General features: G+C 51.4%; 1 protein-coding gene across 1 annotated transcript in view; it reads left to right on the top strand.

Annotated features, from left to right (window-relative positions):
- Positions 1–27,445, top strand: part of DAB1 (DAB adaptor protein 1) — a 71,008-nt gene that overhangs the window by 28,659 nt on the left and 14,904 nt on the right. Inside the window, exons 2-7 of the mRNA XM_038753216.1 lie at positions 2,390–2,575; positions 9,168–9,307; positions 12,228–12,326; positions 22,876–23,007; positions 24,338–24,457; positions 24,864–24,902. Coding sequence (XP_038609144.1) covers positions 2,509–2,575; positions 9,168–9,307; positions 12,228–12,326; positions 22,876–23,007; positions 24,338–24,457; positions 24,864–24,902 — 597 coding nt within the window. The 5' untranslated portion in view covers positions 2,390–2,508. The remainder of the gene's footprint in view (positions 1–2,389; positions 2,576–9,167; positions 9,308–12,227; positions 12,327–22,875; positions 23,008–24,337; positions 24,458–24,863; positions 24,903–27,445) is intronic.

Raw genomic sequence — 27,445 nt, 5'->3', positions numbered from 1 at the left:
CACTGTTCTAAGCACTGGGGAGGTTACAAGGTGATCAGGTTGTCCCACGGGGGGCTCACAGTCTTCATCCCCACTTTACAGATGAGGTAACTAAGGCACAGAGAAGTGAAGTGATTTGCCCAAAGTCACACAGCTGACAATTGGCAGAGCCGGGATTTGAACCCATGGCCTCTGACTCCAAAGCCTGGGCTCTTTCCACTGAGCCACGCTGCTACTGTAATGCACGCTGCTGCATTCCCTGCCCACAGTGAGCTTACAGTCTAGAGAGGGAGACAGACATTAATAGTAATAAATAAATTAGAGATATGGACATAAGTACCGTGGGGCTGGGAGGGGGGACGAATAAAGCCACCTAGGGCTCACAGTCTTAATCCCAATTTTACAGATGAGGGAACTGAGGCCCCGAGAAGTGAAGTGACTTGCCCAGGGTCACACAGCAGGCCCGTGACGGAGCCGGGATTAGAACCCAGGTCCATCTTACTCCCAGGCCTGGAGTCTAGCCACCAGGCCATGCTGACCTACCCCTGACCGTCTGCCACACCCTCCCTCCATCTCATCTCTGTCCTGGGAACAGTCCTGCCCTGATCCCCGCCTCAGTTTCCCCACCCCTTGGACTCAGCTGGCATCCTGGAGCCTCCGCACAGAGGCTACCGGCAGCCTGCGGTTCCCCGAGGCCCGGAGAGGCCGAGATAGGAATCTCTTTAACGGCATTGACCGCTGCTTTATCTGACTTCCCTTAATTGGAAAATAAAGAGATGAAATGATGCCCATAACACGGATGAATAATTCATCTCTGTGGCAGCTGGAATTGTAGGGTCAGAGGCGGGGAAATCCCTCCGTTAGGTGGGGAAATCCGACCGTGAAGCGGAGCGGCAGAAATTCATTCATTCATTCAATCGATCGTATTTATTGAGCGCTTACCGTGTGCAGAACACGGTACTAAGGGCTTGGAAAGTACAATACAGCATAAAGAGAGCATTCGTGCCCTCCACGAACTTACAGTCTAGATCGGGGGAGACAAACATCAGATCAAGTAAACAGGCATCAATGTGTCTGGCTCGGAAGTAGCATGGCTCAGTGGAAAGAGCGCAGGCTTGGGAGTCAGAGGTCATGGGTTCGAATCCCAGCTCTGCCACTTGTCAGCTGTGTGACCTTGGGCAAGCCACTTAACTTCTCTGTACCTCAGTTACCTCATCTGTAAAATGGGGATGAAGACTGTGAGCTCCGCGTGGGACAACCTGATTACCTTGTATAGTGAGCACTTAGCAAATACCATTATTATTATTATTATTATTATTATTATTATTATTATTATTATTATTGTTAACGGGGAGGAAAGGAGACAGCACGGGGCTGGGAGTCAGAGCACCTGGGTTCTCATCCCGGCTTCGCCCATTCGGCCACTGTGTGACCTCTGGAAAGTCGCTTCCCTGTGCCTCAGTTTCTCCTCATCTACAAAGTAGGGATCCAGTACCCGTTCTCCCTCACCATCTAGACCCGGGTGTCCCATGTGGGACAGAGATCGGGTCCAAACTGATCACTTTGTACCTACCCCAGGGCTTAGCTCAGTGCTTGGCACAGAGTGAGCCCTCCGAGCCATCACTTTTCTTGTCATCCCCACGTGATCTCGCATCAACCCCAAATTGGGACACCCATGCCAGGAAGGGAGTCAAGAGCGGTTCAAGGCCGACAGTTGGAAGTTTTCATCTGTGGGAAATAATAATAATAATGCTGGTATTTGTTAAGTGCTTATAATGTGCCAAGCACTGTTCCAAGCACTGAAGCACTGTTCTAAGCGCTGGACACTGTTCTAAGAGCTGGAAAAATGGAATGGACGTGGCCTCTCCCATTGTCTCGTGTGGCGGTTCCCCCCTACCCGCCACCCCCGCCGACTTAGATCCCTGTAGAATCGGCAAGCTGGAGAAAGGCCTCACTGGGTCATCTAGTCTATCCCTCTGCCTCCAGACAGGAGGGCACAAATCTGCCTGGAAAGAGAAGATTCTTTAGTTCTCTGAGGGTCTCTGCAGAGACAAAGCTGGCAGTCCCTTCTCATCACCAGCTCGCCCTTTATGGATTCATTTATCCCGAATGGAACCAGATCAATTTACATCTGCTTGTCTCCCCCTGTTAGATTGAAGCTCCTTGTAAAGATCTTTTGTAAGCAGAGATTGAATCTGCTCCTTTTAATGGACTCTCCCAGGCACTTAATCCGTCGTTCTGCATACAGTAGGTGCCCAGCACAATGCCCTTCACACAGGGCAGTGTCTCCCGGGGCTGGTCGCTCCAGCGGGGTGGTATCTCTACCAGTCAGTCTCTGTAACGGGACAGAGTTTCCCCGCTCCTCGCCTGGCCCGGGCCTGACCTCTGACCTGTCTCTCGTTCCCCGCAGCTGTCCGGCGGAGCGGATGGGATGTGTCGTCGGGGCCGCGTCTGAGGGGCCGAGGGGGCTCGGGGCGCTCCCGGGACGGACGCGGGGCCCCCGCGCTGGGGGCCGGGAACCGGAGCACGATGTCCACGGAGACCGAGCTGCAGGTGGCCGTGAGGGCCGGCACCAGGAGAGACTCGCGCAGGAAAGGTAGGGATCGCTTACTGCCGTCCGCCGGGACCGGACTCTCCGCCGCAGGGCTTCCACTCGCCCAGGGCTGTGTCCGTCGGGGGCCGGCGCCTTGGGGAGATCCATCCGAGGTCACAGACACCCGGGGCCAGTCTCGTGGGCCGGGCAGGGGGCCAGAAACACAGACCCCACTCAATCCGCAGGGGCCGCCGAGCTCAGACACCGTGGGGGCCCGGGCCCGGTGGTTCTGCGGCCTAGGCGAGTGACCCCACTCCCTGGCCTGCCGTAGGACCGTGGGCCAGTCGCTGGACCTCTCTGAGCCTCAGTTTCCTCCTCCAATCTTACTCTCCCCACCTCATGAGAATTTGGGGAGAAGAAAATGATAGTGCCCACCTGAAAGTGTGCTGGGGAAACAATTGATCGATCTATTATTATTATTGTTGTTGTCACCCTCATTATCATTATTAGTAATGCTCTCATCACCTTGATTAATGGCCCTAAGTAGGCTGTCTTTCCCATATCCTGGTTTGAGCCTGGCAAGAAGACAGGAGAGCCTTCTGGGAGAGGAGGGGGTGTGGGTGGAGGCCTCGCTTGCAGCCCACCCCTGAGGGGTGACCTCCCCTCACGCCCGCTCACTGGGTTGTTGCACCCCGAGGATGTGAGCTCCCTCCTCCAGTGACAGCTGAGGGGGCTGCCTGACCCTCGGGAGGACAGGTTGCCAGGGGGCTCCTTGGAGGGGGCGGCAGGGTCCAAAACGCCAGAAACAGGCCCCTACCTTGGACAGGGGCCGCAGAGATGGTCAGCCACAGTGGCCTCCTGGGGCTGGGCTAGCACTCCTGCAGACTCTGGGCCGGTGGACTTATTGGGGGCCCCCGATCTCGTGTTCCTGGGTTAATCCAGTCCCAGGGACACCCCCAGGATGGCACTCCAAGAGCTCTGAGCCCCTCCCCTTTCCTTCCGTTCCTGTGGGAGTTCAACCACTTCCACCCTTCGGATGGTTCCCCCCAACCCTCTGCCCCCACCAGGTTAGGTCACTGGAGAATTGGCTAGCTGGAAAGAGGCCTCATTGGGTCATCTAGCCCATCCTTCTGCCTCCAGCCAGGAGGGCACAAATCTGTATTGAAAGAGAAGAATCTTAAGTCCTCTTAGAGTCTCTGCAGAGACAAAGCTGGCAGTCTCCTCTTATCATCAGACTGGTCAGCCCCTGTCTGCTCAGCCCAGAACACACATGCTCCCCTCCCCACACCCCACCACCTCTCTCTCTCTCTTTTACTCTTTCTCTCTCTCTCCATCTCTCTTTTACTCTTTCTTTCTCTCTCTTTCTTTGTTTCTCTCTTCCTCTTCTTTCTCTTTCTCTATCCCTCTTCTTTCTCTCGCCCCCTCTTTCTCTTTCTCTTTTACTCTCTCTCCCTTCTTCCATCTCTCTCTTTTACTCTTTATCTCTCTCTTTCTCTTTTGCTCTTTCTCTTTTATTCTCTCTCCCATCTCTCTTTTACTCTTTCTTTCTCTCTCAATTTCTCTCTTCCTCTTCTTTCTTTCTCCCTTTCTTTCTCTCTCTTTCTCTTTAACTCTCTCTCCCTTGTTCCATCTCTCTCTTTTACTTTCTCTCTCTCTTTTGCTCTCTTTCTCTCTCCCTTCCTCCATCTCGTTCCTTTACTCTCTTTCTCTATCCCTTCCTCCATCTCTCTCTTTTGCTCTCTTTCTCTATCCTTCTCACTCTCTGTCTCTCTCTCCCCCTCACAGTGGGTGCAGGGGACTCTATGAGGAACCATACTCTGGCTGACCTAAGCACTGGGAAGAGCAGAGTAGAAATAAGACACTTATTCCCTGACCTCGAGGAACTTCCCATCTAGTGGGGTAGACAGGCTGACAGCAAACAGACCCACAGACAGACGTTCATTCAGAGACAGGCAGGCAGGAAGAAATCACTTCCTAAGAGTACAGCAGGAGGAAGAACAAGGAGAGAACAGGAAGGAATAGGAAAGTGTCATAATGAAGGAGATGAGTAACTACTTGAATATATGAATAAATGTTCAGAGGCGCAGGTGAGTATCAAAATAAAAGTATGTAAAATACGTAAGTACAGAGAGTGGATGAGGGAGGCATGTTGGAAGAGGTGGGTTTCAGGAGGGTGGAAGAGGTGGGGAGAGCTGGGATCTGGCAGTTTGGGAGTGTCGGGGGTTAATCAGGGAAGTTCTCCTGGAGGAGGTGGGTTTCAGGAGACTGAAGACAAGGAGCGCTGGGGTCCGGCGGTTTGGGGGGATCGGGGTTAATCAGGGAAGGTCTCCTGGTGGAGGTGGGTTTCAGGAGGAGAAGGAGGTGGGGAGAGCCTAGGTCTGCCGAATCTGAAGGGGGAAGGCGGAGTTCCAGCCCAGAGGAAGGGTGTGACCGAGGTAGAAAGTCGAGAAGAAGGGGTGGCGGAAAGGCTGGCCTCAGGGAACCAGAGAGAGGGAGCCAAGGGCCGGGGGTGAAGAGAGCAGACGGAAAAGATGGGGCAGTGCCAGTTGAAGCCGGGAACCGGACCAGTGGACGTTCAGGGCTGGCTTGGTTTTCCATCCCCACGATTCCCCTTCGGGCCAACGATGCCATTTACAAATTGCTCATTGGGATTCCATGACTGGTCTCCTCTGCCCTACGTGCGGCGGAATCTCGAGTCAGACGGTGTTTGCAAATTGCAGATCTCAATGACGATTTACGGGCCTCCTGGAGGTTGTCAGTCTGTTTGCATCCATCTCTGTAAGTTGATTTCCGCTGCCTTTTCCTTAGGAGCCGAGACGGGAGGGTGAGCTGTGCTGGGCACCTCCCCGCCCCCCCACAGCCGCAGCTTCTGGTGGGGATGGGACTCCCAGCCCCCACCCTGACAGCCACTCTGGGGGCACTGAGTCAGGGTAACCATGAAGGTGACAGCCAGAAGAAATGTTGAGAGGCACTTCAGTCCAATTCAGTTCATTCAATCGGATTTATTGAGCGCTTACTGTGGACGGAGCACTGTACTAACCGCTTGGGAGAGAAAGATACAACAATAAACAGACACATTCCCTGCCCACAACGAGCAGTACGGCAGGTACACGTTCATATGCATTGATATGAGAAGCAGCGTGGCTCAGTGGAAAGAGCCCGGGCTTTGGAGTCAGAGGTCATGGGTTCAAACCCCGGCTCTGCCAATTGTCAGCTGTGTGACTTTGGGCAAGGCACTTAACTTCTCTGTGCCTCAGTTACCTCATCTGTAAAATGGGGATGAAGACTGTGAGTCCCCCGTGGGACAACCTGATCACCTTGTAACCTCCCCAGCGCTTAGAACAGTGCTTTGCACATAGTAAGCGCTTAATAAATGCCATCATTATTATTATTATTATATGCAAATTCACCTGGAGTTGACTATTCAGGGTTTTACTTAGTCATAATAATAATAGTGTATTTATCAACGTTTACTATGTGTTATATGCTGGGGTAGATGCTCCTTACGCAGATTGGGCACATTCCCTGTCCCCCACGGGGCTCTAAGTGGGAGGGAGAATAGGTGTTTAATCCCCATTTTATAGATGAAGAAAAACCAAGGCACAGAGAAGTGAAATGACTTACCCAAGGTCACAGAGCAGCAAGTGTGAGAGATGGGATTAGAGCATCAGTCGGAGGGAGGGATGCTGAGAGACACTGCCACTGCTGCCCCTCTAGATTGGAAGTCGCTTGTGGGCAGGGAACGTGTCTACCAACTCTGTTGTCCTCTCCCAGCCGCTCAGTACATGCTTTTCACACAGTACACCAGAAGTTCCTTGAGGGCAGGAATCATGTCTATTAACTTCATTGTCCTCTCCCAAGCACTCTGGACAGCGCTCTGTACACAGTGGACTGGAAGCTCTTTGACAGCAAGGCTTATGTCTCCTAACTCTCTCTTCCTCTCCCAAGCGCTCAGTACAGTGCTCTGCACGTGGTAGATCATGAGCTCCTCAAAGGGAGGGATTGTGTCTACGGTAGAGCTTCAGCTTCTCGAGGGCAGGACAGCACGGAGTAGTAGACAAGCAGCGTGATGTAGCGGATAGAGCGCGGTACTGGGGGTCAGAAGGTCAGGGGTTCTAATCCCGGCTCCGCCACATGTCTGATGGGTGACCTTGGGCAAGTCACTTCACTTCTCTGTGCCTCAGTTCCCTCATCTGTAAAATGGGGGTTAAGACTGTGAGCCCCACGTGGGACACCCTGATTACCTCGTATTTCCCCCAGCACTTAGAACAGTGCTTGGCACATAGTAAGCACTTAGCAAATACCATCATTATTAAATAGTAAGCGCTTAACAAATACCATCATTATTAATTTTTTTTTTCTGTGTGCCTCAGTTACCTCATCTGTAAAACAAGGATTGAGACTGCGAGCCCCACGTGGGACGGGGACTGTGTCCAACCTGATTTGCTTATATTCAGTCATATATACTGAGCACTTACTGTGTGCAGAGCACTGTACTAAGCGCTTGGGAGAGCATTCATTCAATCGTATTTATTGAGCACTTACTGTGTGCAGAGCACTTTACTAAGCACTTGGGTAGTACAAGTTGAGTATAATATAACAATACACAGACACAGTCCCTGCCCTCCACACGCAGGGCTTATACAATGCTTGGCACATAGTAAGTGCTTACCACTTAATTTTTTTCCTAAGCACTCAGTACAGTGCTGTGCACACAGTAGGTGCCTCAGTGCCTACTACTGATGGATTGACGGGCTCCATCTGTGTCCTTTTGGGACCTGCTGTCAATTCTGGGTCCTCACTTCAGGGGGCTGGATTGAGGAAGTCTTTTCTCAGTGACAGCTGCGTAGATATAATTAAGGATACATGAATATAAAAATACCTGCTATCTCCAATTACTTTCTCAAAGGAGCGGGCGTGGAGGAGGGGGAGGATTCTATTTCAGGTGTCTAAGACAGGCACCTTAAGGGAAGCAGTCAATTGGGGGCCCTGTCTATCCGTCACTCGGTGGAGGTGACGGGCTCTTGAATTGATTTTCATCCTTTGCTCCTCCTCCTCTTCCTCCTCCTCCCCCTTTCTGTAAAGTTGCTTCACGGCTTCTCTCCCACACTAGACTGGAAACTTCTTGAGAGCAGGGGTCATATCTACAATCAGATTCTTCCAAGCATTCAGTACAGTGCTCTACATGAGGTAGCCTAGAAGCTCCTTGAGGACAGAGATAATAATAATGATAATGATGGTATTCTTTAAGCCCTTATTATTCATCCAATCATATTTATTGAGTGCTTACTGTGTGCAGAGCACTATAATAAGCACTTGGAAAGTATAATTCAGCAACAGAGACAATCCCTACCCAACAACGGGCTCACCATCTAGATTATTAATAATAATAATAATAATAATGGTGGCATTTGTTAAGCGTTTACTATGTGCAAATAATAATAATAATACCATTTATTAAGCGCTTACTATGTGCAAAGCACTGTTCTAAGCGCTGAGGAGGTTACAAGGTGATCAGGTTGTCTCACAGGGGGCTCACAGTCTTAATCCCCATTTTACAGATGAAGTAACTGAAGTTAAGTGACTTGCCCAAAGTCACATAGCTGACAGTTGGTGGAGCCGGAATTAGAACCCATGACTTCTGACTCCAAAGCCCGCGTTCCTTCCACTGAGCCACGCTGATTATGTGTCAAGCACTGTTCTAAGTGCTGGGGTAGATACAAGCTAACCAGGTTGGACACAGTCTCTGTCCCACATGAGGCTCGCAGTCTTACTCCCCATTTTACAGATGAGGTAACTGAGTCACAGAGAGGTTAAGTGACTTCCTCAGGGTCACTCAGCACACAAGTGGTGGTTTTTGGAACTCCCAGGACCATGCTGTATTCACTAGGCCAAGCTGGATATGTTTACCAACTCTGCTGTCCTGTTCCAAGTGCTCAGTATAGCAACCAGCACACAGTAGTTCGGAAGCTCCTCAAGGTCAGGGGTGGTGTCTACTAATTCTACTGTACTCTCCCAAGCGATCAGTACAGTGCTCAGCACATAGTAGACTGGAAGCTCCTTGAGGGCAGGGATCATGTTTCACTGTACTCTCCCTAGGGCTCAGGGCAGCAATCGGCACACAGTAGGCGCTCAATAAATGCCACAGATGGTTGGTCGATCTTCAGAACATCTCTGAGAGATAGGGAGAGGCGAAGATAATAATAATAATAATAATTTTGGTATTTGTTAAGGGCTTATGATGTGCAAAGCACTGTTCTCCCCATTGTCCACAGGAGGAAACCGAGGCTCAGAGAGGTTAGGTGACTTGCCCGAGGTCACCCAGCAGGGCAGGATGGAATGAGGAATCTGCTCGCTCTGCTCGCTCGAGGCGCCCGGGGCCCGGCCTGAGTGGGGAAAGGGAGGGTCGTACCCGGTCCCTCTGCATCTGTGCCCATTCCTGCACACTGCCTGTCCCTGCCCATTCACCTACTCTCTCCGTCTGTCCATGTCCTCCTGCCATCCGTACGCTCCTGTTGTCCCCACCCACTGCCCCTTCTGCCCATCCATCCCCTTCTGCCTCCTGGCCATCCTTCCCACCGCCCACCCGCCGACTTGTCCCTCCGTCCGTGCCCGCCTGTGCCCACCCGGGCCTACTTGTGCTCCCGCGGTGCAGCGCAGGGCCGCAGCGAGGCCGCTCTGATCCGGCGCTTCAAGGGGGACGGGGCCCGCTACAAGGCCAAGCTGATCGGCGTGGAGGAGGTGACCGCCGCCCGGGGAGACAAGCTGTGCCAGGATGCCATGATGAAACTCAAGGTGCGGGTGCCACCCGGGGCATGGGGAGGGGTGGTGGTTGGGGCAGGGGCAAAGGGAGAATGGGGTGGGAGAGAGCACAGGCCAGCTATAAATCCTTCTAAAAAAATTCATGAAAATCTCCTCAACCTGTGATGTCGGTGCCCCCCAGGGGGTCCCGTGGATGGGGGATCAGTGGGGGATCGTGAGGATGGGGTGCCAGTGCCCACAGGGGGTCCGTGAGGATGGAGGGTCAGTACCCGTGAAGCGGGCTGAGGATGAGGAGTCAGCACCCACAGGGTAGCTGGGTTTTTCACTCACTCTCCAAAGGTTCCGACTCCACTGGTTTAACCGTGCCCATCAACCAATCGATCAGTGGTATTTATTGAGCGCTTACTCTGTGTAAAGCACTGTACTAAGCTCTTGGGAGAGGACAACGGTGTAAATAATAATAATGGCATTTATTAAGTGCTTACTATGTGCAGAGCACTGTTCTAAGCGCTAAGGAGGTTACAAGGTGTGTTCCCTGCCCACAAGAAGCTCACCATCTAGAGATGTCTCCCCTATTCTAAAAAAACCCTCCCTTGTCCCCAATGGCTCCTTCCAGTTATGGCCCCATCTCCCTCCTACCCTTTCTCTCCAACTCGAGCGAGTCGTCTACACCTGCTGTCTCAACTTCCTCTCCTCCAATTCTCTCCCGGACCCCCTCCAGTCTGGCTTCCGCCCCCTTCACTCCACCGAAAGTGCCCTGTCAAAGGTCACCGATCACAGAGTAGCAGCGCGGCTTGGTGGAAAGAGCGCGGGCTTGGGAGTCAGAGGTCGTGGGTTCTAATCCCAGCTCCGCCGCTTGTCAGCTGTGTGATTTTGGGCAAGTCACCTCAATTCTCTGTGCCTCAGTTACCTCCTCTTTAAAATGGGGATTAAGACTGTGAGCCCCATGTGGGACAACTTGATTATCTTGTATCTCCCCCAGTACTTAGAACAGTGCTTGGCACAAAGTAAGCGCTTAACATATACCAGTACTATTATTATTATCCTCCTGGCCCAATCCAACAGTCTCTACTCCACCCTAATCCTCCTCGACCGCTCAGCTGCCTTTGACAACATGGACCACCCCCTTCTCCTGGAAACATTACCCAACCTTGGCTTCACTGACTCTGTCCTCTCCTGGTTCTCCTCCTATCTCTCTAGGCGTTCTTTCTCAATCTTCTTCACAGGCCCCTCTTCCGCCTCCCACCCCCTAACTCTGGGGGTTCCTCAAGGTTCATTTCTGGATCCCCTTCTGTTCTCCATCTACACCCACTCACCGATGATCACCTTGCCAAATCCAATGGCCTCTATAATCCTCCTCTACCTCTCAGCTGCCTTCGACACTGTGGCCCACCCCCTTCTTCGGGACGCGCTATCCAACCCCGGTTTCACTGACACCATCCTCTCCTGGTTCTCCTCCTAAATCTCTGGCCGCTCATTCGTCGTCTCTTTCGCGGACTCCTCCTCCGCCTCCCCACTGGGGGAATCCCTCAAGGTCTGGGTCCCCTTCTAGTCTTCACAAACCCACTCCCTCAGACAACTGATTGTCTTCCATGGCTTCATCTGCCATCCTTACATGTATGATTCCCAAATCTACCTCTCCCCAACCTCCGCCGTCTTCCGTTTCCTCCTAGTACTTACTCCTACTAATGATCATGGTAATAATAATCGCAGTTTTTGTGAAACACTTACTATTCACGTCCACATCAAACGAACTCCTCACCATCAGCTCTAAGGCAGTCAGTCGGCTCTCCCCTTCCTCCAACTCACCTCGCTGACTCCTACTTCTGCCCAGCCCTCATTCTTCGGTCCTTTAATGCCAACTTACCCACCTTGACCCAATCCCGTCCAACTCTCCTCCGACCTCTCGCCTGCATCCTGCCTCCATCCCGGAACTCCTTCCCCGGCTCGTATCTGACAGATCATCACTCTCCCCACCTTGAAAGTCCTCCTAAAATCACATCTCCTCTGGGGCCTTCTCTGATCAAGTCTTCATTTCCCTTCATTGTTCACTCGGTCGTGTACCCCTTAAATAATTGTGGTATCTGTTTAGCGCTTACTGTGTGCCAGGCACCGTACTAAGCGCTGAGGTGGATACAAGCAAATCAGGTTGGATACAGTCCCTGTCCCTCACAGGGCTCACCATCTTAATCCCCTTAAATTTGGTACACTCACCGCCCCCCAGCCCCCCAGCAATTACGTCTGTGACCTTGCATACTGCTGCTCTCCCTATCATTCATTTCATCATCTGTCTCCCCCCTTGACTGTGAGTGGACAGGGATCATGTCGACCAACCGAATTATACTGTATTCTCCCAAGTGCTCAGTACAGTGCTCTGCCCACAGTAAGCACTCAATAAATGCCATTGATGGATGTCAGGCCCCAGGGGTGGCAGTCTGGGGGTCAGGGCTGTGGGGTGGTCATGGGATGGGACGTCCAGAATGGGATGGGGCACTGAGGCTGTGGGGTGGCTGCGGGATGGGGCGTCATGGCTGTGAGGACAGGGTGTGTTGGGTGTGGGGAGATATGACCGGAGGAACGTGGCGAGGCTCCAGGGCCGGCAGGATCAACGGCTCCCTGTGTCCAGCTTTCATGGGGAGGCCGGTAGTCTGGTGGCCCCGCCTGGGCTCCAAGCTGCCAGCCAGTCCGAAGGGAGGTCAAGAGGTAAGGAGAGAGGGGGTCAGCCCTTAGTACAGTGCTCCACACACCGAAAGTGTTCAATAAATACGATTGACCCTGACCCACAGGGAGCGAGGAGAGATGGAGGTGGGAGTGGGGAGGGAGGAACCGGGAAGGGAGGGGAATGGGGAGCTAGGGAAATAGCACGGTGAGGGGGCTGGGGGGATTCTGGGATGCGAGGAGGAGGTATGGGGAGCAGTGTTTGGCTGAGGCCACCGGCCTGGTTTCTCGGCAGGGCGTGGTCGCAGGGGCCCGAGCCAAGGGGGAGCACAAACAGAAAATCTTCCTGACCGTCTCCTTCGGGGGGATCAAGATCTTCGACGAGAAGACGGGGGTGAGTCCCGCAGTGCTGGTTCCCCGGGGGAGGGGAAAACGGGGGGCCCCGCTGCTCCGAGAGGCCCAGACGGAAGGCGTCGGCGAGGAGGCCTGGGTGGGCGGGAGTCGAGGGAGCTGGAAGTTGTCCGACAAGGCCTGGATGGGAGCCTGGAGACCCTGGAGGTTTGAGAGCCGTTGGCCCAAAGACCCCCGACGAGGGCTGACGTTTATCGGGACACACGTCAGCTGGATGCATCCACCACCGGATTCCTGGTGTCGCCCGTGTCTGGTTGCAGCACAGAGGGCACAGGGGGATGCCCAAGGTCCAGCGGATGTTGAGCCATCCAGCGGGGGAGGGGAAGAGGAAGAGTATCGCGTGGTGGGTGCTGGGCCTCACCGTGTCCGGCCACCATCATCCCACCTGTTGCAGAGTGGCCGTGCCCTCTGGACTCACCGGGGCAACCGGCAGCCTTGACCCCATCCATTCATTCATTCAGTCGTATTTATTTGGCACTTCCTGTGTGCAGAGCGCTGTACTAAGCGCTTGGGAGAGTACAATACAACAATAAACAGACACATTTCCTGCTCACAACTCACTTCCAGTCCATCCAGATGGCCCTCCACTCCACCCTGCAGCTGCCGTTCACCTGGTCAGTTAATCAGGGCAGAAGCGGGCACTGTGGGGAGTGGGGGAGACCAACATTCTCGTATGGCTCCCCTGGCTGGATCAGGTGTGGGAGGGGACCCCCACCCCGCCATAATGACGGACCCGAGACCAGCCTGAGGCCTCCCGCAGTTGGGGGTGGTGTCCCTCTGGGAGCCCACTGTTGGGTAGGGACCGTCTCTATATGTTGCCAACTTGTACTTCCCAAACGCTTAGTACAGTGCTCTGCACACGGTAAGCATTCAATAAATACGATTGAATGAATGAATGAATGAATGGGGTGCCCAGACCCTGGTGACCTGCTAAGGGAAGTGATCCTGGGCCTGGGAGTCTGAAGGTCGTGGGTTCTAATCCCGGCCCCACCACTTGTCTACTGTGTGACCTTGGGCAAGTTGCTTCACTTCTCTGGGCCTCAGTTACCTCATCTCTAAAATGGGGATTGAGACTGTGAGCCCCACAAGGGGTAGGGACTGTGTCCAACCCGATTTGTTGTATCCACCCCAGCACTTAGTACAGTGCCTGGCACATAGTAAACGCTTAACGGATACCATAATTATTATTATTATTATCATCAGTGGGGGCCCCACAGTGACTTTGTGAGGAGCCGTTGAGGCCCTGGGGCTCAAATGATTCAGTCATTTCAATAATGACGATAATAATAATAATGATGCTATTTGTTAAGCACTTACTATGTAACAAGCACTGTTCTAAGCACTGAGGTACATACAAGCTAATCAAGTTGGACACGGTCCCTGTCCCACGTGGGGCTCGCACTCAATCCCCATTTTACAAATGAGGTACCTGAGGCCCAGAATGGTTAAGTGACTTGCCCAAGGTCACACAGCTGACAAGCGGCGGAGTCGGGATTAGAACCCAGGTCCTTCTGACTCCAGGCCCGGGCTCTAGCCACTAAGCCACCCCACTTCTTGCAGTTTGAATCGCTGAAGCGTCCATCGGTATTATGGTATTGACTCGGTGCGGGGTTTTCTTTGCACCTGGCTCCGGGCAGCCCCTGGACAATCAGGTCGGACCCGGCCCTGTCCCTCACGGAGCTCACGGTCTGATCCCCATTTTACAGAGGAGGAAACTGAGGCCCTGAGAAGGGAAGCGACTCGGCCAAAGTCACAGGATTGTCCCACAAAACCCCCTTTTGAGCCAGGCCCCTGTGGGTACCGCCTCCGCCACCTGCCTGGAGAGAACAAAGCAGCTGCCCTCTTTGGGGGCGCTGAGAGGGTTAGGAGGGGGTGAATCAATCAATCAATCAATCAATCGTATTTATTGAGTGCTTACTGTGTGCAGAGCACTGTACTAAGCACTTGGGAAGTACAAGTTGGCAACATATAGAGACAGTCCCTACCCAACAGTGGACTCATAGTCTAGAAGGGGGAGACAGAGAACAAAACCAAACATATTAACAAAATAAAATAAATAGAATAGATATGGACAAGTAAAATAAATAAATAAATAGAGAAGCCACTGGGGCCCAAGTCTGACATCAGCACGGAGAGATCGCTGGTCTCCCTCGCCCTTCCTCCCTGGGTCCATGTCCCTCCGGAGCTCGGCTTGCCGCCCCGACCACCCAATCCCCAGATAATAATAATAATAATAATGATGATGGTATTTATTAAGCACTTATTATGTGCAAAGCACTGTTCTAAGCGCTGGGGTAGATATAAGGTTATCAGGTTGTCTCACGTGGGGCTCACAGTCTTAGTCCCCATTTTACAGATGAGGTAACTGAGGCACAGAGAAGTTAAGTAATAATAATAATAATAATGGCATTTATTAAGTGCTTACTATGTGCAAAGCACTGTTCTAAGCGCTGGAGTAGATATAAAGTTATCAGGTTGTCCCACGTGTTGCTCACAGTCTTAGTCCCCATTTTACAGATGAGGTAACTGAGGCACAGAGAAGTTAAGTAATAATAATAATAATAATGGCATTTATTAAGTGCTTACTATGTGCAAAGCACTGTTCTAAGCGCTGGGGAGGTTAAAAGGAGATCAAGTTGCCCACGGGGGGCTCACAGTCTTTCTTAATCCCCATTTTCCAGATGAGATAACTGAGGCACAGAGAAGTTAAGTGACTTGCCCAAAGTCATACAGCTGACAATTGACAGAGTTGGGATTTGAACCCATGACCCCTGATTCCAAAGCCTGTGCTCTTGCCACTGAGCCACGCTGCTTCTCTTAAGTGACTTGCCCAAGGTCACACAGCTGACAAGTGGCAGAGCCAGGATTCGAACCCTTGACCTCTGACTCCAAAGCCCGTGCTTTCTCCACTGAGCCACGCTGCTTCTCTAGAAGCAGGGGCCCAGGGTGGGGGACTGGGGGCTGGGGAAGGTTTTGACAAAGAAGAAAGAAGCAACGTGGCCTAGTGGAAAGACCCTGGGCCTGGGAATCAATGGACCTGGGTTCTAATCCTGGCTCCACCACTTACCCACTGTTTGACCTTGTGCAAGTCATTTCACTTCTCTGGGCCTCACCTTTGCCACCTGTAAAATGGGGATGAAATCCCTGTTCTCCCTCCCTGCTTTAACTGTGAACCCCAAGTGAGACAAGGACTGTATCCGACCTGATTATTCTTTCTTTCCCCCAGCATTTAGCACCTAGTAAATGCCTAACAAATACCACCATTATTATTAATTATTATTATTATTATGCAGGCAGCAAGTCCAACCCAGATTGCCTAGGGCTTCCTGATGATGTATATATGTTTGTACATATTTATTACTTTATTTATTTATTTATTTGTTTTACTTGTACATATCTATTCTATTTATTTTATTTTGTTAGTATGTTTGGTTTTGTTCTCTGTCTCCCCCTTTTAGACTGTGAGCCCACTGTTGGGTAGGGACTGTCTCTATATGTTGCAAATTTGTACTTCCCAAGCGCTTAGTACAGTGCTCTGCACACAGTAAGCGCTCAATAAATACAATTGATGATGATGATGGTATTTGTTAAGCACTCACTCTGTTCAAGCTCCATTCTAAGCTCTTGGGTAGATACAAGCTAATCAGGTTGGACACAGTCCCTGTCCCACATGGGGCTCACACTTAGTCCCCATTTTACAGATGAGGGAACTGAGGCCCAGAGAAATGAAGTGACTTGCCCAAGGTCACACAGCAGACTGGTGGCAGAGCCGGGATTAGAACCCAGGACCTCCTGGCTCCCAAGCCCGGGCTCTTTCCACTAAACCATGCTGCTTCTCATCATTTTGTTTTCCCCCTTCAGACCTCTTTCCCCATACATGACAGTCTTATAAATGTAATGGCATTTATTAAGCGCTTACTATGTGCAGAGCACTGTTCTAAGTGCTGGGGAGGTTACAAGGTGATCGGGTTGTCCCACGTGGGGCTCCCAGTCTTAATCCCCAGTTGACAGATGAGGTAACTGAGGCACAGAGAAGTTAAGTGACTTGCCCAAAATCACACAGCTGACAATTGGCAGAGCCGGGATTCGAACCCATGACCTCTGATTCCAAAGCCCAGGCTCTTTCCACTGAGCCACGCTGCTTCTTATACCTTCCCCAATACAGGGCTTGACACATAGTAAGCACTTAACAAATGCTATTGCTTGAAGACTCCCGGGCCTGGTGGTCAGAAGAATGACCTGGGTTCTAATCCTGGCTTGCCACTTGCCTGCTGTGTGACCTTGGGCAAGTCACTTAACTTCTCTGTGCCTCAGTTCCCTCATCTGTAAAATGGGGATTAAGATTGCGAGCCTCATGTGAGACGTGGACCGTAACCAACCTGATTAGCTTGTATCTCCCCCAGTGCTTAGTACAGTGTCTGGCACATAGTAAGCGCTTAACTAATGCAATTAGAAAACATTATCATTATTTCTGAAGTAGTAAAGAAGTTTAAACTGAATGCCTACGGAGCCCTTCTCCCCACTCTACTTGAATTCATCGCAGTGCTCATTCAACACTGGTGCTGTGCCAAGCACTGTGGTCAGCACAGGAAGAGATAATAATAATAATAATAATGGCATTTGTTAAGCGCTTACTATGTGCAAAGCACTGTTCTAAGCGCTGGGGAGATTACAAGGTGATCAGGTTGTCCCACGGGGGGCTCACATTCTTAATTCTCATGTTACAGATAGGTAACTGAGGCACAGAGAAGTTAAGTGACTTGCCCAAAGTCACACAGCTGACAATTGGCAGAGTCGGGATTTGAACCCATGGCCTCTGACTCCTTCCACTGAGCCACGCTGCTTCCAGAGATTAGCTGGAACCCATTCTTTCATTCAGTGGTTTTTATTGAATGCTTACTATTTGCAGAACACTGTACAACGGAATTGACAGACATATTCCCTGCCCACAACGAGTTTACACCCTAGACATGGGGAGACAGACATTAATAGAAATAAATAATGTAGAATATAAATGTATTATATGCTCACTATGCTCACTGTTAGTAACAGACTGATCGATCATCGTTGTCATTTACTGAATGCTTTCTATATGTAGATTATAGACCACTGTTCGGGAGAGAACAGTGCTTGGCACATAGTAAGCACTTAAATGCCATCAGTATTATTATTACAGTATTGTTGGTAGATTTAATCCCTTACCTCAGGGACCTTACAATCTTCAGCAAGTGGAGCACTGTATTGAATGCTTGGGAGAGGGTGGTGGAGTAAGGATCCCCGCCCCTGCAAGGAGACATCAGTCTACTATGTGCAGAGCACTGTACTGAATGCTTGGAAGAGGACAATAGAATTAATAGACACAATCCCTATCCTCAGGGAGCTTTCACTCTACTATGTGTGGAGCACTATTCATTCATCATCATCATCATCAATCGTATTTATTGAGCGCTTACTATGTGCAGAGCACTGTACTAAGCGCTTGGGAAGTACAAATTGGCAACAAATAGAGACAGTCCCTACCCAACAGTGGGCTCACAGTCTAAAAGGGGGAGACAGAGAACAAAACCAAACATACTAACAAAATAAAATAAATAGAATAGCTATGTACAAGTAAAATAAATAAATAAATAGAGTAATAAATATGTACAAACATATATACATATATACAGGTGCTGTGGGGAAGGGAAGGAGGTAAGATGGGGGGATGGAGAGGGGGACGAGGGAATAAATATGATTCATTCAATCATATTTATTGAGTGCTTACTGTGTGCAGAGCACTGTACTAAGTGCTTAGCACCATACTAAGCACTTGGGAGGGCACAATAGAGTTAGGAGACATGATCCCAGCCGTCTAGTGAGATAATCTAGTGAATAACCATTATGATTATCATTGGTTTTCTAATGAATAACCAATTGGGCTGGGACCTTGCATCCAGTTATAAAATTACAAAATAAAATCATATACATTCTTATACTCTCCCACATGCTCGCCACAGTGCTCAGCACTCTGTAAGTGCTGTACTGCATCAATACTCCTAGGGGGTTGATTGGTTTTTTTCAGCCCAGCCCAGTGGGTTATGAGGTGAAGTCCACCCCAAGGGATGAGCCTTGAGGGTCTCCGACAGTTGGGAGGCAGAGGAGGAGACTGAGAATGAGCGGCCAGAGAGAGAGGAGGAGAACCAGGAGAGCACAGTGTCAGTGAAGCTGAGGTTGGATAATTTTTCCTGGAGAAGGAGGGAGGCCCGGGTGTCCAAGGCAGCCGAGAGGTGGAGGAGGATTAGGATGGAGTAGAGGCCTTTGGATTTGGCAAGAAGGAGGTCATTGGTGACGTTGGGGAGTGGGCTCTTTCCTGGGACCCTGAGTCTTTCCTCCCTATACCAATCCCAGGACGACGCCCCCTTCCCGAACCCTCAGACCTTCTCCGCCCCCAGCCGGGAAAAAGGCAAAAACTGAAATCGTTTGGCATCTGCAGCACGCGCGCTCCGAGTCGGAGTTAATTGATTCTAAAAAAAGCCTGCGAAATGAGGGCAGCGTGGGTCCGTGTGGTGGCGGTCGGGGCTGACGAGCCCGGCTGGGGGGACCCCCGGGACTGGGGGGGGGGGGGGGATGGGAGGGGGCCAGCCTTTCTTCTGGATCCCATCCCCCATCGCTGGTACCCAGGGCAGCGTGGTCCAGAGGTAAGACTGGAAACTCCTCATGGATGGGGCTTAGGTCTACTACTGTGCTCCTAATAATAATAATGATAATCAGAATGATGATGATACTTGTTAAGCTCCTAACATGCACCAAGCACTGTTCTAAGTGCCGAGGTAGATGATGGTAATAATGACGATGGTATCTGTTAAGCGCTTACTATGTGCCAAGCACTGTTCTAAATGCTGGGGTAATAATGATAATAATAATAATAATGGTGGCATTTATTAAGCGCTTACTATGTGCAAAGCACTGTTCTAAGCGCTGGGGAAGATTCAAGGCGATCAGGTTCTCCCACGGGGGGCTCACAGTCTTAATCCCCATTTTACAGAGAAGGCAACTGAAGCACAAGGTCATCAGGTTGTCCCACGTGGGGCTCACTATCTTCATCCCCATTTTACAGATGAGGTCACTGAGGCCCAGGGAAGTTAAGTGACTTGCCCAAAGTCACACAGCGTGGCTCAGTGGAAAGAGCCCGGGCTTGGGAGTCAGAGGTCAAGGGTTCTAATCCCATCTCGGCCATTTGTCTGCTGTGTGACTTTGGGCAAGCCACATAGCTAATCTGTGCCTCAGTTACCACATCCGTAAAATGGAGATTAAGACTGTGAGCCCCACGTGGGACAACCTGATCACCTTGTATCCCCCCCAGCGCTTAGAACAGTGCTTTGCACATAGAAAGCACTTAACAAATACCATTATTATTATTATTATTTTAAGTGATGGAGCCAGGATTAGAACCTAATCGGGTTGGACACAGTTCCTGTCCCACACGGGGCTCATACTCTTCATCCCCATTTTACAGAGGGGGTCACGGAGACCCAGAGAAGTGATGTGACTTGCCCAGGGTCACACAGCAGACATGTGACGGGGCCGGAATTAGAATCCGAGTCCTTCCCAGGCCCGGGCTCTATCTACTAAGCCAAGTTACTTCTCTTCCAAGTGTTTAGTTCAGTGCTCACTCTCGGCTTCAAGGCTGTCCATCACCTCACCTCCTTCCTACCTCACCTCCCTTCTCTCCTTCTCCAGCCCAGCCCGCACCCTCCTCTCCTCTGCCGCTCACCACCTCACTGTGCCTCATTCTCGCCTGCCCCGCCGTCGACCCCCGGCCCACGTCCTCCCCCTGGCCTGGAATGCCCCCAGTCCCTCTGCCCACCCGCCAAGCTAGCTCTCTTCCTCCCTTCAAAGCCCTACTGAGAGCTCACCTCCTCCAGGAGGCCTTCCCAGACTGAGCCCCCTTTTTCCTCTCCCCCTTCCCATCCCCCACGGTCCTACCTCCTTCCCCTCCCCACAGTACCTGTATATATGTTTGTACAGATTTTTTACCCTATTTATTCTACTTGTACATATTTACTGTTCTATTTATTTTGTCAATGATGTGCATCTAGCTTTACTTCTATTTATTCTGATGACTTGACACCTGACCACATGTTTTGTTTTGTTGTCTGTCTCCCCCTTCTAGACTGTGAGCCTGCTGTTGGGTAGGGACCGTCTCGATTTGTTGCCGACTTGTACCTCCCAAGCGCTTAGTACAGTGCTCTGCACACAGTAAGCGCTCAATAAATGATTGAATGAATGAATGAATGCTGTGTACGTAGGTACCCAGTACAGTGCTCTGCACACAGTTGGCATTCAGTACTGCACCCTGCATGTAGTAAGTGCCTAGTCCAGCGTTCTGCACATACCAGTCATTCAGTCGAGTGCCTTGAAAGGCAGAGGGCGGGGCAGTGCTCAGTACAGAAGCATGGCATAATGTAAAGAGCCTGGGCCTTGGAGTCGGAAGGTCATGGGTTCAAATCCCGGTTCTGCTGCCTGTCTGCTGTGTGACCTTGGGCAAATCACTTCACTGCTCTGGACCCCAGTGACCTCGTCTGAAAAATAGGGATGGAGACTGTGAGCCCCACGTGGTCAGAGACTGTGTCCAACCCAATTTGCTTGTATCCATCCCAGTGTTTAGTACAGTGCCTGGCACCTAGTAAGCACTTAACAAATACCATAATTTTTAAAAAATTTTACAGAGTAAGTAATAATAATAATAATAATGGTATTTGTTAAGTGCTTACTATGTGCCAAGCACTGTTCTAAGCCCTGGGGGGGATACAAGGTAATGAGGTGGTCCCACATGGGGCCCACAGTCTTAATCCTCATTTTACAAATGAGGTAACTGAGGCCCAAAGAAGTTAAGTGACTTGCCCAAAGTCACATAGCAGACAAGTGGTGGAGTTGGGATTAGAACCCATGACCTCTGATTCCCAAGCCCGGGGTCTTTCCACTGAGCCACTGAGGCACCAAAGTTTTGCAGGATCCCCGCAGGTCTTGACTTACTTATTTCTATTAATGTCTGTCTCCCCCTCTAGACCATAAGATCGTGGCGGGCAGGGAATAGGCCAGTTTATTGTTCTATCGGACTCTCCCAAGCACTTAGTACCGTGCTCTGCTAATAGTAAGCGCTCGATAAATGCGATTGAATGAATGAATGACTTTGCAGTTCACGGTTTCTGCAGTTGGGTAGTGGCAAGTCGGAGACGGCACATAGGAAAATGAGGAAACCATTTTAAACATTGCTGTTGGCTGGGGGAGACGCAGTGTCTGTCTCCCCCTCTAGAATGTAAGCTGTTTGTGGGCAGGGATGTGTCTGTTTATTGTTCTACTGGACTCTCATTCATTCATTTATTCATTCAGTCGTATTTATTAAGCACTTACTGTATGCAGGGCACTGTACTAAGCACTTGGGAAAGTACAATATAACAATAAACAGTGACATTTCCTGCCCATAGAGAGCTCATAGTCTTGGGTGGTAGGGGAGACGAACAGCAATACAAATAAATAAAATCAAAGATATGTACATAAATGCTGCGGGGTGGGGAGAGGGGGAGAGTAAAGGGAGCAAGTCAGGGTGGCGCAGAAGGGAGTGGGAGATTAGGAAAATTGGGGCTTAGTCTGGGAAGGCCTCTTGGAGGAGATGTGCCTTCCCACACACTTAGTACAGTGCTCTGTCCACGGTAAGCACTAAAATATGGCTGAATGAAAATATGATTGAATGAATGAATAATGAGCCCAGATTCCACGCAACTCCCCAGAGGCAAGTGACCACGGCTGGTCGTGGCTATTGGGGTGCGTGGGGGGGGTCCTGTTCCAGGAACGTGCAGATCTGGCTTGGCCTTGGGCCCATCACACTGGCCTCACAGTCGAGCTCGGTTCCCCCTGGACCTCCGGACTGGACAGGTTCCCAAAGGAGCATCTGGTCCGCATGAGGTGGGCCTTGGGAAAGAGCTGCTGGAAAGCATTTCCTCTGGGCACCAAACTTGGCCTTCGGGGAAGCGCGGGCTGGGCCGAATTTCCCCAGGGACAGACGCTGCTCTGCTCTCCCACCTGCCCCCGGCTTGTCCCGATGGCTCTCCTGGCCCTGCTGATGATCAGCTGAGGGGTCTCCTGGCTCCAGCTGGCTGTCAGCTGAGCCATCTCCCTGGCCCTGGCTGGTGGTCAGCTGCGGGGTCTCCATGGCCATTGACTTCAGGGTCTCCCCGGCCTGGCTGGTGGTCAGCTGCACTTCTGGGCCCAACTGGTGGTCAGCTGCAGGGTGTCTCCCACCTGGCTAGCGGTCAGATTTGGGGTCTCCCCGGCCTGGCTGGTGTTTGGTGGTGCGGTCTCCCCAACCCTGGCTCATGGTCAGCTGCAGAGTCTCCCCAATCCCAGCTGACAGTCTACGGCAGGGTATCCGTGACCCAGCTGGCCACTGGCCCCAGCTGGTGGTCAGCTGAAGAGTCTTCCAGCCATGGGGCCTCTGGGCCCCTGGCTATCAGTGGGGAGTGCTGAGGGCATCCTCTCGGGGTCTGCCCCAGGCTCTCCAGCACCATCACGCCGTCCACGAGATCTCCTACATCGCCAAGGACACAACAGACCACCGCGCCTTCGGCTACGTTTGTGGGAAGGAAGGGGACCACAAGTTCGTGGCTATCAAGACGGCCCAGGCGGTGAGTCCATCCATCCACCAGGCAGCTGGGTAGTCCCTTGGGGCCTGGGGTGGGCGTGGCCGGGGCAGGGAGACTGAGGCCAGTGAAAGTGGCCCATCCCAGGGGCCTCCCCTGTCTCCGGCCCTGCCAGCTGTTCTATTCCTGACAATAATAATAACTGTACTGTTTGTTAAGTGCCAAGCACTGTACTAAACACTGGGGTAGATAAGAGATCTATTATCTATCTAGACAATTCCTCTCCCTCACCTTCAAAGCCTTATTGAAGGCACATCTCCTCCAAGAGGCCTTCCCTGACTAAGCCCCCCTTTCCTCTTCTCCCACTCCCTTCTGCATCACCCTGACTTGCTCCCTTTACTCACCCCCTTACCCTCAGCCCCACAGCACTTATGTCCACATCAGTAATTTATCGATTTTTATTAACTTCTGTCGCCCGCTCTAAACTGTAAGCTCCTTTTGGCCAGAGAACATGTCTACCAACTCTACTAATATACTCTCCCAAGCGCTTAGTACACACACAGCAAATGCTTAATAAATACCATTGATTGATTGATTAAGCGGGTCCCACGTGGGGCCCACAGCCTGAATAGGTGGGGGAATAGTTATTGAATCCCCATTTTACAGATGAGGGAACTGAGGCTCAGAGAAGTGAGAAGCAGCGTGGCTCAGTGGAAAGAGCCCGGGCTTGGGAGCCAGAGGTAGTGGGTTCTAATTCCGGCTCCACCACTTGTCAGCTGGGTGACTTCGGGCAAGTCACATAACTTCTCTATACCTCAGTTACCTCATCTGTAAAATGGGGATTAAGACTGTGAGCCCCATGTGGGACAACCTGATCACCTTTGCACAGTGCTTTGCACATAGTAAGTGCTTAACAAATGTCATTATCTTATTATTATTATTAATATGTTATTATTAAGTGAAGTGAATTGCCCAAGGTCACACAACAGACAAGTGGTGGAGCTGAGATTAGAACTCAGGCCTTTTGACTCCGAGGCCTGAGCTCTTTCCACTGGGCCACAGTGCTTCTCAGTTGCACCCAAACAGGGAACCTGGGGCCCCCAGCCTCTTAGAGGAGAAAAGGCCCCTGCCCACCCAGGTCAAGGAGGGGTAGGGGATGGCTCTTGGCTCTGGTGTTGACCATTGCTGGACTCTGCAAACAGATACTGTTGCAGAAATGAACTTCGTTTCAAGGAGGGTGGAGCAGGGAGGATGGATGCTGGGGGGAGGTGATTTCTCAGCTAGGGGTTGGGTCAAGCTCGGCTTGGGGTCGGGGGCCGGAGGGGCCGCCTTCCCTTCCCCTGCGTCCACCAGCCCCCTTGCTGCTCCCTCCTAGGCGGAGCCCGTGATCCTGGACTTGCGAGATCTCTTCCAGCTCATCTACGAACTGAAGCAGAAGGAGGAAGTGGAGAAGAAGGCTCAGAAGGACAAGCAGTGCGAGCAGGCCGTGTACCAGGTAGCCGGGGGATGCGGGGGACAGGGCAGAGGAACACCAGGGGGATAAGGGGGGAGTGAAGCCATGGGGGCGGGACCATAGTGGTGTCCGATGGGAGCCATGGCAGCTGTGATCGTCGGTGTGACGGTGATCCTCCCGGCGGATGGGCAGTGGTTGACCTGATGATGGTTGTCAAGACGATGGGGCGACGATGGATGAGATGGTGGTTGCTGTGACAATGGCGTGTTCCCTGTGGCTGGAGAATGGCCCATCCTGCCATTTGACCCCCGTGGCCGGGTGGGAGGGCAAGGTGCAGAGGGGAACCCCCAAATCCAGCCAGGCCCCAGGCGGACCGAGGGCGGTTTCTGAACCATCTCTTTCCTCCCGTTCCCACCTCACCTGCACTCCCGCTCCTGCTCCGCTCCAGACCATCCTGGAAGAGGACATGGAGGATCCAGTGTACCAGGTAAAGGCTGAAGTCTGGGCAACGTCCGGACGGTCGGATGTACGAGTCGCCCGCGGGCCGTCCCCAGAGCTGGGAGGAGGGTCGGACGAGGGGGGCTTCTCAGGCTGTGGACGGACACAACGATCCATCAGTGGGATTGACCCAGAGCTTAATGAGGGCAAGGCACCATACTGAGCGCTTGGGAGATCAATACAGTAGAATTGATAGACCCAGTCTCTGTCCACAAGGATCTTCCAATCTGCTTTTTTTATTTTAATGGTATTTGCTCAGCTCTTACTGTGTGTCAGGCACTATACTGAACAGTGGGGTAGATACAAGCTAATTGGGTTGGACAAATCCATGTGTCCATGCTTGCGCGCTCCTTTTTTTTTAATTTAAATGGTATTTGTTAGGCACTTCCTTTGTGCCAAGCTCTGTACTAAGCACATGGGGTATATACAAGATAATTAGGTTGGACCCAGTTTCGGGCCCTCAGAGGGTTCATAGTCTAAGCAAGAGGGAGAACAGGTATTGAATCCCCATTTTGCCGAAGAGGAAACTGAGGCCCAGAGAAACGAAGTGACTGCCCCAAGGTCACACAGCAGGAAAGTGGCAGAGGTGGGTTTAGAACCCAGGTCCTGATGGCTCCCACGACCAGACTCTGTCAACTAGGCCATGCTGCTTTTCATTATGCTGAGCACTTGGGAGAGGACAGTGGAGTTAGCAGACAAGATCCCTGCCATTGAGGAGTTTCAGCCTACTGTGTGCAGGGCACTGTACTGAGCGCTTGGGCAGATGCTTTTCTTTGAATTTCCTCCTGCCTTCAAGACATCTCTACTTGAATGTCCTCCCATCACCGCAAGCTTAACATGTCCAAAACAGAACTCCTTATCTTCCCACCCAAACCATGTCTTTCCCCTAACTTTCCCTCACTGTAGACGGCACCACCATCCTGCCTGTCTCCCAAGCCCGTAACTTTGGTGTTATCCTTAACTTCTCTCTCTCGTTCAACTCACCTATTCAATCCATCACTAAATCCTGTCGGTTCAACCTTCACAACAGGGCAAAAATCTGCTCTTTTCTCTCCATCCAAACAGCTACCATGTTAATCCGGGTGCTTTTCCTATCCTGCCTTGAATACTGGATCAGCCTCCTTGCTGACCTCCCTGCCTCCTGTCTCTTCCCACTTGAGCCTGTACTTCACTCTGCTGCCTGGATCATTTTTTTACAGAAATGTTCAGGCCATGTTTCCCCCTCCTCAAGAAGCTCCAGGGGTTGCCCATCCACCTCTGCAGCAAACAGAAGCTCCTTACCATCAGCTTTAAAGCACTGAATCACCCCAGCCCCTCCTACCTCATCTTGTTACTCTGCTACTGTTCAAACGATTATATTTACAGAGCTCTTACTGTGTGCAGAGCGCTGTACTAAGCACTTGACTACAACCTAGCCCCCACACTTTGCTCCTCTGACGCCAACCTGCTCTCTGTACCTCCATCTCTTAATCCTGCCTCTTCAAAGCTGAGGGACAATGACTCTCCCCCTTTCAAAGCCTTATCGAAGGCCCGTCTCCTCCAAGAGGCCTTCCCTGACTAAGCCCTCCTTTCCTCTCATCCCACTCCTTTCTGCATTACCCTGATTCACTCCCTTGATTCAACACTACCCTCCCACAGCACTTATGTCCATATCCATAATTTATTTATTTCCATTAATGCCTGTCTCCCCCTGTAGACTGTAAGCTCATTGTGGGCAGGGAGTGCGTCTGTTAGCTTATATTGTACTTTCCCAAGCTCTTAGTACAGCACACTGTAAGAGCTCAATAAATATGACTGTTGGGTTGATTGAGTGGACGATAGAGTTAGTAAACTCTAGAGAAGCAGCGTGGCTCAGTGGAAAGAGTACGGGCTTTGGAGTCAGAGGTCATGGGTTCAAATGCCGGCTCCAGCACTTGTCAGCAGTGTGACTTTGGGCAAGTCACTTCACTTCTCTGGGCCTCAGTTACCTCATCTGTAAAAAGGGGATTAAGACTGTGGGCCCCACGTGGGACAATCTGATCACCTTGTATCCCCCCAGTGCTTAGAACAGTGCTTTGCACATAGTAAGTGCTTAATAAATGCCATTATTATTATTATTATTGAAGCCTATCCCTGGCATCAGGGAGTTTTCAGTCTAGTGGAGTGCTCTCCCAAGTGCTTAGTATAGTATGTTGCACATAGTAAGTGTTCAGTAAATACCATTGGTTGATTGGAGGAGACAGATATTAAAATAAATTTCAGATTGGGGGACAAAGGGAAGTGGATAAGTAGGTGAGTGGAGTGCTTTAGTGACAGGCTGGGTCCAGGACCCCCGTGCCTTGGCCGGACCCCTGCCATCCGGAGAGAAAGGGCCCAGCCGTTGCTGACCGTTGTCCAGGCTGTGACTGAAGAGGCCCATGACCAGAGGTGGGGGGCGGGGAGGGCTGCCCACACCTTCACTCCGCTGACCCCAGGGCCGGCCGATCCCGGGGGGCCGTGGGGGGGGACGGGCCCCACACGGACAGTCCCTATGGCCAGTCCATAAGGAGAGGC

This window comes from Tachyglossus aculeatus, chromosome 10 (assembly GCF_015852505.1).
Source record: "Tachyglossus aculeatus isolate mTacAcu1 chromosome 10, mTacAcu1.pri, whole genome shotgun sequence".
Classification (NCBI taxonomy): Eukaryota; Metazoa; Chordata; class Mammalia; order Monotremata; family Tachyglossidae; genus Tachyglossus; species Tachyglossus aculeatus.
This window is presented reverse-complemented; position numbering and strand designations above follow the sequence as displayed.